This window comes from Euprymna scolopes, chromosome 16, assembly GCF_053919585.1.
Source record: "Euprymna scolopes isolate OS-2025 chromosome 16, ASM5391958v1, whole genome shotgun sequence".
Lineage (NCBI taxonomy): Eukaryota > Metazoa > Mollusca > Cephalopoda > Sepiida > Sepiolidae > Euprymna > Euprymna scolopes.
In genome coordinates this window covers 56,862,904-56,877,903 of record NC_136497.1, presented here as the reverse complement: position 1 = coordinate 56,877,903, position 15,000 = coordinate 56,862,904, and the positions used below count along the sequence as shown (strand labels likewise).

At 33.9% G+C, this 15,000-nt stretch overlaps 1 protein-coding gene across 1 annotated transcript in view; it reads left to right on the top strand.

The window, feature by feature from the left end:
- The first annotated feature begins 4,356 nt into the window (after positions 1-4,356).
- The window catches only part of LOC145295981 (uncharacterized), a 124,255-nt gene continuing 113,611 nt past the window's right edge, over positions 4,357-15,000 (top strand). The window contains exon 1 of the mRNA XM_080141924.1: positions 4,357-5,144. Within this exon, the coding sequence (XP_079998050.1) occupies positions 4,934-5,144 (211 nt within the window). The 5' untranslated portion in view covers positions 4,357-4,933. The remainder of the gene's footprint in view (positions 5,145-15,000) is intronic.

Sequence of the window (15,000 nt, the reverse complement as noted above, 5' to 3'; positions counted from 1 at the left end):
GGGTACTATCATCCTCTAAAAGCTTAAGGTCTTTATAAATTGCAGTCGTGATGTTCGTAAGGAGCAATATTTTGTGAACACTAATATTTTAAGAACGACCTTATTTATACCATGATTGTTCTTAATGACCTTGTTTATATCATGATTTATGCATTTTATATTTTGTGCATACCATATTCTCATTGCGTAAGGCAATGTACAATGTACTTAGGCTCATTATATCGATTTGGAATCCATAATCTTTTATGTGTTTAGGGTCTTTGTATCTTATTGACATTCTAACTTCTAAGTGCTTCCGACATTGTATACCATGGCCAACATAATCTTCTATGTATTTGGAGGCCTGTATATTTTAGTTTGTGGCCATCATAATTTTCTATGTGTTTGAAACTTCATATCCTATGACCACATTCATTCCCGGACAACGCCCGATTTGCCACCTTGGAGTTAAAAACTATAAATTTCCCTGAAGTTTAAAAAAAATATATATCTCTCTGGACGTATGCGCCATTCCACTCAATCGATTTTCTGTACCTCATAAAATTGAATATATAGAAATATAAAGAAATACGAAAAAAATTGTAATATATATGGTATTATATGCTAGCACAGTGCAGAGTGTTCACAGAATTTAGATAATAATGACACATGTTAAAAATGGCACAAATACATCATTTGAAATCAAAATTCAAAATTCCGCAAGAACTTTCTTCTCAACCTAATAATAAAGTCGTATTCTTGCCTATCTGTTTGCTCACAATTTAATTAATGCGTACAAAAGGCAAACTGTTCACAAATAAATTTTTAAAGTGAAAATGGACTTTTACACACTTATATTTCAGCATGATTTTTATGTATACTACTTATTAAATGATTTTTATGTATACTACTTATTAAATGATTTTTATGTATACTACTTATTAAAAAGGAATCTACATTCAATGAGTAACCCCATTTTCATATTACATTAAAGAAAATCCGTTTTAATAATTAGCTCCATATTATTAATTGTTTGTTGCAATAGAATTGTCTTCATTGTTCTGTTTAGAAATAGTGACTTAATGCTAACCATGCATTTTTATATATTTGCCCCTTATCCTTGGCCTTACTTAACCCTATTGTATTCTAATTTCACCCCTATATTTATGTATTATGCTTGTCACTTACTTAAACCTAATTCTACAATCATTTAAGTTTGTTCCTGGGTTTATTTATTATGCTTCTCATTTACTTAATCTTTATTTTACATTTTTCTAAATTCGTTCCTGTGGTTTATTTATTATGTCTCTCTCTTGCATGGATACAGCGGCCCTGCTATTTTAACAGGGTCGGCGACCACGGCTCTCCAAGTTATAGAACCATGATAATCTCAGGAAGAGAAGTAAAAACGGTAGTTTCCCGTTGCTTTCCGTCGAGGTGTATCTTAAACGCGCATCCAGATACCAACCTAGAAATTTCTACGACTCGGCGCGGTGCATGCAACCATTGGCTTTCCCAAATTGTCACCCATCTGGTACTGGCCGAGCTCATCGTTGCTTAACTTCAGTGATCTGGTGAGAACCGGTGTGTCAACGTGATTGTGCCTTACCTAGAGATTTATTTTTCAAAATTTGCCTCTGGGTTAATTTATTATCCTTGTCACTTACGTAACAGTGAAACTACACTTTTTTCTTTTTTTTTTTTTTCGAAATTCGCCCTTGAGTTTATTTATTACTTTTGACCCAATTTTTTTTTTCTAAATTCGCCTCTGGTTATATTTATTATGCTTTTTCATTACGTAACCCTAGCCCTACATTTATTTTTCTAAATTTGCCTTTTTCTCTATTTATTATGTTTGTCCCTTACTTAAACCTAACCTTATATTTTTCTAAATTCGCTCATGAGTTTATTAATTTTGTTTGCATCTTACGTAACCCTAATCTTACATATTTTTTTTCTAAATTTGACTTAATAATTCCTTTATTAGGCTAGTGTACTACGTTTACTTAATCCTTCATTTTGCAACTTCGTATCTTGATTATATTTATTACGCTTGTCCCTTTCTTAACTCTAATCCAAATAATTATTATCCCTTAATTAATCTAAACCGTACCTCTTTTTTTTTTTTTTTTCCTAAATTTACCCCTGGCTTTATTTATTATTTTTGTCCATTATTTAACCCTAACCCTCTGGTTGTATTTATTATGTTTTCTTTTGCTTAATTCTAACCTTACATTTTTTATAAATCCGCCTCTGAGTTTATTATGCGTATTCATGAGGTAACAGGACGACTATATTTTTCTAAATTTGCACCTGAGTTCATTTATTATGCATTCTCTTACTTATACAGCCAACAACTAGTAATATATAATAACATATCTGCAACTAAAACTTGTGGAGTTGCTACTAGTTCTTTGAGGTCAACTGAGAAACCGGTTAGAAATTGCTGCTCAAAACTACAACTATCCATTCATTAGTACCATTTTACCTTCCATTATTACAGTACACTGCTCGTCACCATTTCATCCCGAGAATTCTCTCTCTCTCTCTCTCTCTCTCTCTCTCTCTCTCTCTCTCTCTCTCTCGAAGAAGAAGAAGAAGAAGAAGAAGAAGAAGAAGAAGTCTCTCTCTCTCTCTCTCTCTCTCTCTCTCTCTCTCGAAGAAGAAGAAGAAGAAGAAGAAGAAGAAGAAGAAGAAGAATGTGCAGTCGTTTTAGTTTCATTTTACTTTAGTCAAAGTTCTCAAAATTCAAGGGACTCCTTATTGGGACTAACACTTGATCTCTACATGAGATACATACCAGGTATTCGAGTGATCTCTCAAAGGTTGAGTTCGTAAAGAAATAAAGAACATTAATTTTCATTTCCCCAATTGACCAATTAACTAAGTTAAAGTATATCTTTCTTGTGATCTCTTGGTTTTACCCGATTTCAAGGGCAAGAATTCATCAAGTCTGGTGGAGTATCTAGCTTCATGCTGTTACTATAATCAACGTCACTTGGAGACGGCGCACAATTCTTCACATAAAACACTGTGAGTTAGCCATACCGAGGGGATCTTACTTGAGTAGCGAATACTATGTTATTTTGAATATTTAGTCAGGGTTTACTCGTAGGAAAAAGTATCCTCATATCAGGTTGTTCTTATAAACTCCTGTACATAAAGGCCTTAGACACTCGAGGATATTGTCTAGTAGGCATTTAAGTGTGTATGTGTGTGTCTATGCAAGATCTATAACTCTTGTATGTGCATATGTCAGCATTTAAAGTAGGTTTTGTACAAGGAAGTATCTCACCTGCAGATAAAAACAAAAATCTTATCCCGACGGTGGTGAAGATGGGGGTGGTCGTGCAGTGATAAACTGAGTCGTCACGTTGTTACTGTTAGCTTTAGGCGACGTATATTTGCGTTCTCTTTTTCTAATTTAGTATCTGTAATGTCAAGCATTGTATTCTTTTCTTGACGGCCGAAGCCCACCTTGCGCCCCCCCTCTTCTCCACGCACACAACCTGTGCTTATTTCATTATTATATGTGGCGCGCGGAACGTGTAGGGGCGGCGGGAATCGAGTGGTGGGCCTGAGGTACGCATGCGCCAGGCCTGTTGTCCAGGTGTTGGGACACCTGCAAAACTACAACATTAAAAACAAGAAGAAAACCTATCGACGGGAAAGAAGACGAAGCTACGTTAAAAATCATTTTATTTGGAGTGGTTTTAAACAACAAAAATTCTGGGGTTTTGTTTTTTGTTTTTTGGAAATTATTTTTTTCTTAACTTTGCAAATAATTAATCTTAAAGTAAACAATCAGTTTATTTTTTATGTTAAAAAAAAACGCTTGCGCTTCGTAAAATTGTAATCTCAAGCGTGTTTTATTTTCTGGCGTAAAATTGCGCGCTGAGGCGTTTTCTGCGGCTCGCGATCTTCCATTTAAACAAACAATATTTACCTGGGAAGGCAGGAAGGAAAAACAAAAACAAAAAAACTACGGCTATTACTACTACTGCGACAATTACTTGACCACCAACTGCACGCACAGGTACATGATCTATTTACTCGGAGAGACGAACATTACACTGAGCGTCGACAGCTGCCGTTTTGTCAAAGATTATAAAAATCAACTAAAAAGCGCAAAAACAACCCTGTTTCCCTAAAAAAAAAAAAAAAAGAGGGGGCGAATTTTCCTACTTGATTTTATTGATCACGTTTTTTACAAAAAAGAAAACTGATTACCTCCGATAACTTTTGTTAAATTATTATTTCATGCGAATTATGTAAGAAAAACTTATGTAAATTGTGATCCTACCAAATTTACTTATTTCGACAATATGAAAATATATTTTATGACATTTGTTTGTATTAATAGTTTGAAAAATTAGGTTTACATTTTTTTGTTTTGTTTTGAAAATTTAATTTAATTTTTTAAAGATTTTTTTCACATAAGGAAATTAAAAACAAAAAGCAAACAAATTCTCGAATAAGTTTTTGATATTTTATTTAAATCGAATAACAAACCTTTTCTTTTACCTCTTTCCAGCGAATGTTTCTCTTCGCAAATAATGAACCAGTTTAATGTCGCAACAACAACAACAATAACAAAATAGGTAGCACCTTAAAAGCGTACTTTTTTCTTTCATCGCACGAGAGAATAAAAGTCTAATGGTTGAAACAAAACAAACAAAAAAGTAATATCAAAGTTTGAGGTGAGAGAGATCATTATTAACCCACCCATATCTCCTCTCTCTCTCTCTCTCTCTCTCTCTCTCTCTCTCTCTCTCTCTCTTAAAAGTTTACTGCTCGTAAAAAAAAAAAAATGGAAACCTCACCATCTTAATTTTTTAAAACAAAGTCATTAATGAAAGTTATTTGAGCGACACTTTTCATATTTGAAGGTGGTTGTATTGTCTTTTGGGTTGTTTTTCTTTCACCTGCCTGCCTATTCTTCTCTGACCTAACTATGATCGTATTTATATCTACGTCAGCCATCCTTACGGTGTTGGCAACGGGACTCCAGTTTGTGGGGATTTTCTTGCCCACCTGGTGGCGTTCTCCATTCGTATGGGTTGGCAACAAACACGGCTATTACACGTACGGATTGTGGCACCTCCCTTGGAAAACTGAAAAATGTGATGACGGACATTGCACCGAATTGAAGAACCAGAGGATCGGTAAGTTCAGATTTTCAACCTTTCAACCCTTTTTATCTATTATTATTTTTTTTTCCAAACTTTCAGTTTTTCCCAAAAATAAGAAAAAGGTTCTTGTCCAGAATTCAACCTATTTTTTTTTTTAATTACAGGAAAAACCTTTATGATTTACGCACATGTCACGGGAGAGAAAATGTCATATTCCGAAAATCACGTACATTGATCAAGTAGATTTTTGGTTTTTATTCTTTTCAAAGAAAATCAAACTTATGAGAATGCGGGGTGGTGTGTCTCGCTTCGGCATCTTTAATAAATAAAGGGAAACAACTCTATTCGAACAGTCTGGTAATGTGTAATGTTTACTATTAAAATCGCTAAAAATCGTCCAAATAATTTTCTATATAAAAATAAAACCAATTGATCAAGTTATATGACTTTTGGGATATGACATTTTCGTTCTGTGTGTACATCATAAAGATTTTTGTTATATATATATATATATATTTAATTAGGTCGAATTCTGGATAACGATCAAAGGAAATCATTAATATTTATTTGTAAAAAAAAAAAATACAAAATGGGATACGAGACTGAAAATGAGAGACGGGTCTTAACTCATTAAACTAATAACATTCATGCCATTCACCAAGACAAATCACTCGATAATTATGTACTCTTCTCAGCCAGGATATCGTTTGATGTCTTTGCTCCACTTTTCAAACTTTGAGTAGTGACAACAAAACAGTCATAGCTTTTTTTTAACAACAGACCATCATGGCCGGGTTTTTAAACCTCTTATTTTTCTGTTTCTTAATATTTTTTTTTTTTTAGATGAAGATTATTTTGATTATTCGAATTACTGTTTTCATCTTGATATTTAATCCCCAGTGGTAGGATACTCTCACTTTGTCAGCCATGACCCGCAAGTACCCGTGGCGTAGTGGTTAAAGTACTTTGGTGAAATTCAACGTAATTTACATTCTTCTAGTGGTTAAAGTTTTAATCCTCAGTGCGGGCGACATTTAAAATACAATTGCTTAATTACTTAAGACTTCTACTCAGTTATGGTTGATTGCCAATTAAATCAAGGGTTTCTTTAGAAATTCCGTGCAGATTCCCTAGGTCAACAAGATACACCCGAAAAAGGTCAGAGGTTACATCGACCGAAACGTTGTGAAAATAACGCTCAAGATTAGAACAGTAGTTCGAATAATCCAAATAATACTCTTATTTTTTATTTATTTATTTATTTTGCTATAAAGGGTGGAGATAGGGGAGACCAAAATCTTTTTTTATTAAGGCCTCTGTCTTACTCTGGTTGGCCTCTCTCATGACTAGATTGGCACTTTCAAGAATAGGAAGTTTTTACATCATTGTTTCTCTCTTCCCGTTTGGTGCATAAATGGGTTGAGTGCCCCACACACACACACACACACACACACACACACTTTTTTTACTAGCCTACTGGCCTACTAGTATATATTTTTGTTTTTATTCATATTTTCATATGAGTTTCTAATTGTCTACGTTTGTTTATTTATTTTCATTATTATTAAAAGCTGGCCTCTATTAATAGAGGAGATCCCCCGACCGCAACCTGGAGAACGTGTTGTATGGCTTGAGGAGACTGTATACCATTTGTTTCAATATTTGGTAAGGATTTACTTCTAATGAGAAGTATCTTTATGTCAAGGTCTCTGATAACCCCCTATACAGAGAGATCAAAAACGTCCGAGGATAGTGTCTAATAGGCATTCAAGTTCTTTCCAATAGGTATTCAAGTTATCATATCATACAATATGATATGCAGTGAGAAGTTGGGGAATAAAATTTTTATATACAAAAAAAAAATGAATGAAATATACTTATAATGTAAAATCCATGGTTAGTATAAGCCGATCCACCCGTATACATACGCTTTCTTAAATGTGAATGATAAGCAGGTTTGTCGGTCGAAAAAAGATGCAGTCCAAAAAATGCTGTTTCTTAGCATGATACTTCCCGAAAAATATGCGAAATAAAATTCTGTTGGAAATACTCGTTATGCCGATTAAAAAGCGGTAACCAACTTTTACCGAAAACAATCCAGTATTATTTGGACTATTATTCTCATCTAAGTGTTATTTTCACAATGTTTCGGTGGATGTAACCTCTGGCCTTCTTCAGACCATGGATAACGGAACGAAAAGTGCTACACCGTGGATAAATAAAGGGTCGCGTTCGAAATTTCGTGCAGATCCTGAAGCTCGACAAGTTTTCTTTTTCTTAATAAAAATCGCTCCAGACAAGGCATAAAGCAAATTGATGTAAGGAACTAAAAAAATATAGTACTTCAAGATCAAAAACTTGCCAACGATAAGTGTTACATTAAATAGATTCTGGTCTAGCAAACAACAATTCTTCCCTATTTGTCAGAAACATTGCTACTGGAATGTGAGGACTAAAGAACAAAATAAGGAAAATGAGTCTTACGAGACTGCCGAAAGTAAACCAAAAGACCTACATTCTACTGTCTTAAGTTACAAAGAAGTTTGGAGGTTACATCGGGCAAAACGTTGTGAAAATAATACTCAAGAGGAAAACAGTTGTCCGAATAATCTATATAATAATACGATTTAACAATCCTCGTCTAAAAAATTCAGAAACAACAAACCATATTTGTTTGTTAAATTCAATTTATCGAATTTCCACTAAATAAGAATTTATTATTTGCACCAAAAGTGTGGCAGCTCTCAAGTCCTTTAGTAAATCTATGAATATCTTGAGTGATAAAAAATATACTAAATTGTTTTTCGTAAAATTTGGTTACCGATTTATAATCAGCATGACAAATATGTACTTTACTAAAATGGGGGTATATTTCTTACATGTTTGTGTCCGATAAGAAATCGGAGATCTTCGACAAATAACTGGTCACATGGAATATAACTATATCAATAATAAAGTGTATTTAGCTTTGATATACATCGATTGATGTTCCAGCTAAGTGCATTTCATTATCATATATATATATATATATATATATATATATATATATATATATATATATATATATATATATTTCATAATGTTTTTAGGAATACAAAATTTAAATATTGCAATTAGGAAGGGAAGACTTTTATGATTCATGATTAAAAGTAAATTTGTGTATATATATATATATATATATATATCCTTTAATCTTCTCTCCAAAAAGGGGGGGGGTGGACAGGAGAGGAAAGAAAGATAAATGGGGAGCCAGCTGACCGGTTTCGACCCTCGCTTCTAAAAGCTGTATCCATGGAATTTTTAAAACAAAGAATGAAAAAGCGATTAAAATTGCGTTTTATTCAATTTACGGGGAGAAAAAAAAAGTGGGAAAACGATTTAAATAAAACAGCGTTATGGTCGAATACCCTAGAGATTAATCACGTTCAAATCCAGGAGGCATTCACTTTGCTTGCAAAGAGAAGGTTTTCTAAGTCGAACGTGAATAGTCTACAAGATCTTAAGGTGATATAATGAATGAGCACGACTAAGAATAGAAAAAGAGTCTGTGCTAAAGTTCGTTGCACAAGACGGGTTTTTAAGTAAATGATCAGTAATTGAGGACTCGTATGTGTTAGTAACAACGTCAGTTGCCCGGTAGGTTCCATTCCTAATTTTACTGGGTACATGTTGTTGGATTCTTCCATCTAATCTTAATGTCGTTCGACCCAAGTAGTTGGCACCGCAACCATATTCAAAATTGTAAATAACGTTACTATTATGGTGGGGGGGGGGGTAGAACGTCTTTTCGAGAAGATGGTAATAAAGTTCTCGTAAAGAACATAACACGCACATTGGCAGCAAAATAACATCCATGAACTGCTGAACTTATTTGTTTGGCAAAATTCTCACTTACTGTACCCAACCAAGGCAAACGAAGATAAATTTGGACATTTGGCTACTATATTCTCTTTAATTCGAGAGAATTCAGCCAATTTCTTTTGAATAACTGACCTAATCACATCTAGTGGGTACCCGTTTTTAGATAAAGTATCCGTAATTGTTTCCAATTCCTCACCTAATTTTAACTTGGAACAAATCATAAGGGCACGGTGTGTTAGGGTCCAAATTAGATATATCTTACGTTTTTTATGGCAAAATGAATCCCAACGAGTGTATAAACCTGTAAATGTTGGTTTGCGGTATATAGATGTATGGTAACTAGATGGCGGTTATGATACCAATGTATCAAGGAAGGCTATGGATGAATAGCATTCTCCCTCATAGGTGTACTTTAACGCGGGATGCATTCAATTGAGTAAGGAAAAAAATGTGTTTGCTTCCGTTTGGTTATTAAATAAACAGAATGTGTCGTCAACATATCGAAAGTACACTAATGGTTTTATGGGTCCAGATAGTAAACGCTCTTCATAGAACCCCACAAAAATATTCGCCATGGTCGGTCCAAGTACTGACCCCATGGCAACGCCATCTTTTTGCCGATACATAATATTGTTGAAACTAAATTCCACAGATGTGGCAAATTTCATAAGTTCAATAAAGATGTTTTCAGGAATAGGGGCAAGTGATATCCGGCCCCGATATAAAAAAATCTGCACAAATGTCTATAGTTTCCAAAACAGGGACACAAGTAAAAAGATTGCTAATGTCATAAGAGCACATAAATCTATTAACAATCTTAGACTTTTTAATAAATCAGCAAAATAAAATGAATCTTTAAGACAATATTTACTATAATGTTGTAAAACAGGTTGTAAAATGTCAAAGATCCATTTTGAGACCTTGTGTTGCGATGACCCTACCATGGAGAGAATGTGCCTTAATGGGATATTCGCTTAATGGGTTTTAGGGAGACCATATAACCTTGGGGGATAGATCCAGAGGGTCTTATCTCACTAGTTACGTTCGTCGGAAGTACACCGTTTTTGACCCACTTGACCAGTTTCTTTTGAAATTTGGTTTCCAAGGAGGCTGTTGAATCATGAGTTGCGACAGAGCCCAATTTTTCGAATTTGTCTTTGTCATCTAGTATTACTGACATTTTGTCAACATACTCATGATGATTTAGTATAACCACCCCTGACCCTTTATCTGGTCTAGTAATGACTAATGATGGGTTTGTCGTAGAGTTTTAATAACTGCGAAATGCTCTTTGCGCCATTTAAACTCAGAATGCGATACTGATGTACTGGCGTAACTGTGAACAAGGTCATTCAATTTTGCCTTGAGATCCCTAGTTTTGGTTTCCGAGACTGGTGCAAGTCTCTCGGCTTGGGCATTGAGGATTTCAAATTCCGAAAACACCTCTTCTCGTTTAACACCGGGCAAAGGAATACAAAAATCTAACCCATGATCAAGTACCATTAATTCTTAAGGTGATAAGTCATGGGAAGACAAATTAAGAACGTTACTTCTAATATTTGGGTTGGTGGTACACCCAAACGTTTTATATATTAAGTGTTGCAATTTGTTATTTTATTTAAGAACTAATTTTTTAATATCTCGTTCTTGTAAAATTGCAACATATCGTGCAAAGCGAACTTTATCAAAGCACGAAAGAATGCTCACTACTTCCCTCCATAATTGAACATTTTCACTCTTATATTTCTCTAAATTCAATGCTAGTTTATCCAAAAAAAATATGGATAAACGCATTCTCCATTTTGTGTCCAGGTTGCAAATTCACTTTTTTATTCTAAATAAAATAAACGAAGGACACACATTATTATTGACACAAGAATGTAAGAATTTTATATTATCTTGCGTCGATCTAATTTTACTTTTAATTTTTAGAATAGAGTTTAATTTCTTAATTAAACTCGAATTGTACCTCGTCTTCAAATATTTCATAATGTTTTTAGGGATACAAAATTTAAAATGTGTTCAGAATGTATAAAAGCAAATAACCTTGCGGAAAAGAGGATATCCACCATCACTAATACGTAAAGGTATTGAACTGGCAGAAAAAATCCCAGTAGACCAACTAAGAAGCCCAAAAAACACAACAAAGAGCAAATTCTAGCATACGTCTCCACACACAACACAAACTATTCACACAGATAACGAAAACCTTATCCTTCTCAGTCAGAACGATAAACTAAACAACATACTTAAAACAACAAAAATAATAAAAAGCAAACGCCAACCCAACAGCTTAAAACACATCCTAATATCATTTAAACTCGTTCAATACACTACAAAAGTAGTCACAAAATGCAGTAAACAGCGATATGGAGTTTGTGACATAATAATAGAAGGAAACATTCAAAAATCCAACACAAACATTCAGAATAAAAAAGGACCTCAACTGCACCTCCAGAAATGTAGTGTATGCACTAAGATTCACAGTATACGACAAATCTTACATAGGCGCCACCAAAAACCCCAGCAATAGAGTGGCCTTACATAAGAGTAACATTAAAATTGCAGATGACAGGCATCTTTATGTTTCAAAACACGCGCATACATGCAGTGAAAATAGCTTCAAAATAATGCAAATCTTCCAAACAGACAATTACTTTTATTTACTTACACAGGAAAAAATTTCATAGCAAGATTCACTCCCGAATAAAACAGAGCTTAATATCAACACACAAGCAAATGAAATGCAAAGCACACTTGCACGCACGTTCATATACATGTACACCCCCACACATAAATCAGAATCGATACATTAAAACACACACACACATACACACACGCATACAACCACACACAGGCACAACACCCATATCTCTAGCATAACACATTAAACAATACCAATATTAACTCGAAACCTACAACACTAAAAAATACGTAGAACCACAGTGTAGTATCTGTTCCAGCACTGCACCCACCTCTCCAACCCTCAGTCAGTGGAGGAGAAATCCTTCATGATTGAGATAGTTCTCATTCTTATACTTGTGCCTTTCCAGGTGCCCCCTCCCTTCTGGTGAGCGAAATCTTCCCTACACTAAAAAGCGATCCTGGATTTGGTCCTACCCACATGGGGAGACAAATAAATAGGAACATTAGAAAATCCCCTATGTCTATTTATAAATAAGCCTTTTTATTTAAGTAGACATAACATTATGAATGCCCATCCGACTAAGATTAAAACGAAAAACACCATAGAAAGAAACTAAAATCTAAAAATCCAAAAAATCCAAATCAAAATTAAATGAAAACATCCCTACCAAATACCCTTGTTTCAGAGGAGCTGATCACACACACACACACACACACACACACACACACACACACACACACACACACACACACACACCTCGCACACACTAAAAACGAACTTGTATCACATTTTCTTTCTTAGGTAAGCAAATAAATATATAAAGTTATAAAACTATTAGACATATAGCACACATTCTACAAACCAATACAAGGAAACACACACACACACACACACACACCTTCACCTACGCACTCATTTGACCTATTACCAACGTGCCCCTCACTTCCAACCAAGTAATAAAAAAAGAAAGAAAGAAAGTAGTAAAAGGAGAAACAAGAAAAAAGAGGGAAAAGCAAAAGACAGCAATGACCATGGTCTGACCCCCAATAAGCAAGGGTAGGGGTGGAACACCTCCGTGAAGGGACCTTCAGAATCATTTACAGACATTTCCACCGCTCGGAAACATATCACCAAAATGGGCTGCGAAAATGTATACATTCTGAACACATTTTAAATATATTTTGAATATTTTACACTTCGAATACTTTCTGAAGAGGACGCTTCACAGAACGTCTGAAACGCGTAAAAAAAAATATTTCAATGATTTACAAACATTATTACAAAGATCTAAATATGATACCTTTTTTTAAATGAAAAATCAAAACACGGAATAATAAAATAATGTTAAAAAATACATACCAATTTTTGGTGACCTTTCTTATATATATATATATATATATATATATATATATATATATATATATATATAACTGAACGCTCTGTGTTGCCCAATTGTACAATACGCTTAAACATGATATTTTAATTCATGCAGATAGCGTATATATCATTATAGAATTAATTCTCTATTAAATATTATATATAACGAGGAATAATTTGTCCGGTGGACTAATTCGCAATTTTTTTTTAAATATTAACGATAATGTCGTTTATCAACTTCAGTCTGTATTTGTTTACAATATCATGTCCGCTGATAATTGAGCTTGATGATCTAAAAAATAGTCTTTTTTCTTTTATAAATAAAAAAAGTATTTTTTACGGAGCGGGGGTCGCTAGTTTATGTATGAGAAAAGAACGACTATATTTTCTTTTTTCGATTTTTCGATATTTATCGGATGATTTGTTGTACAAAACATATCTAAGAACACTGCCAGACATATAAATTAGCTTTGTGTGAAATTTGAAAAAGATAGGCTCAGCCGTTTCGGAATTTATGAGAAAGAAACTCGCACACACAGTGACTTTTACATAATTTTTTTTTTATGGAGGTCACAACTTATCAAGGCCCGGAAGCCACCCGTGGATAAGGGTTATTGCGTGTACAGTAATCAATGGGATAACATCGTAGTAATCGTTACTATTAGAGTTTTGATAAAGTGTCTTACTTAAGGGGGCGGTTCAGGAATTTGTTTATGTTAGACTTGAAGGCATCCAAGTTGTAGTCAGGTGGGAAACAGGCAAATGGAAGAGAGTTCCACAGGCGTGCACTTCTAAGAAAGAAGCTTTGTTCATGGAGTCTACGTTTTGATTTAGGCACAGATAAAGAGTGGATATATATATTGGAGAGAGAGAGAGAGGGGGACCTGGAAAGTAACTCTCATTTTTATAGCGTCCATAACTTATTAGAGAAATATAATTCTTACAATAAATGAATATGATAAAAATGCATAGCATGAGGTTTTTATTTAGAATTCAATATAGGCGCCAGGATTCTCCAACAACTTTTCATGCCTCCTAGGACTGCATCAATTGATTTCAGTAATAACTCTTTTGTTTTTCTTTAATTAGTCATCATTTGTCGACAATAGGATAAACGTAATTGACAGTTAAAAACAGCAATTTTGCTCCTTTGTCAGATATATCGTTCATGCGATCTCGTCATTTTCTGAGTCGACTGTTTTTTAGTGTGTGTGCTATGCGGTGACTTTTAATCCCTTCATGGCATTCATCATCACTCATCTATTAAAAGAAATAATTGCGGCGAAATCAGTTGATGTAGCTGGAAGCTGGTGGCGAATGCTGGTGCCTCTACTGAATTGTAAATAAAACTCTTTGCTACACACAAGATTCATTTCTTGTAAGAATTATATTTCAATAATAAATCAGGGGCACTTAATAGTGAGTAGTTACTTTATATTACTCCTATAATTTTTTTTTTTTTTTTTTTTTGTATATTGATATTCATTTTGAAAACCCTTTTTCTATTTATTTAAAAAGAAAATACAACTATGGATCGTGGAATTGCATTCATCTACAAAAGATCTAGCTAATTTTAATTAATTCCTTATTAGTTTTTTTTTCGGTTTTCTTTTGAGATGATCATCTTTAGTTTACTATTACGTGTAATTATATTCATGCAGATATTCTACATGATTTATACTTGCGTGTAATATTTGCGTAAAAACGTTATAGTAAACACAAACCTCTTTCTATAAATATATTTACGTATGCGTATATACATTTGTTTAAAAAATTACCTACCGAACTCCTCTTCCAGTTTTCGGTCTACAGACATGAAATTTAATATATAGGGTATTCGAACCCATGCGAAACTTTATATTTGGGTTTTAGCCGAGGAAAATCGGTGCAAAAGTGTGAAAATTTTTAAAAAATTGAATTTTCCAGGTAAAGGTCGAACGACGGCATTACGAATATGCATGCGTAACTTAATAGCTATTGGTCCATGTTTTAATTTTTAGCCTT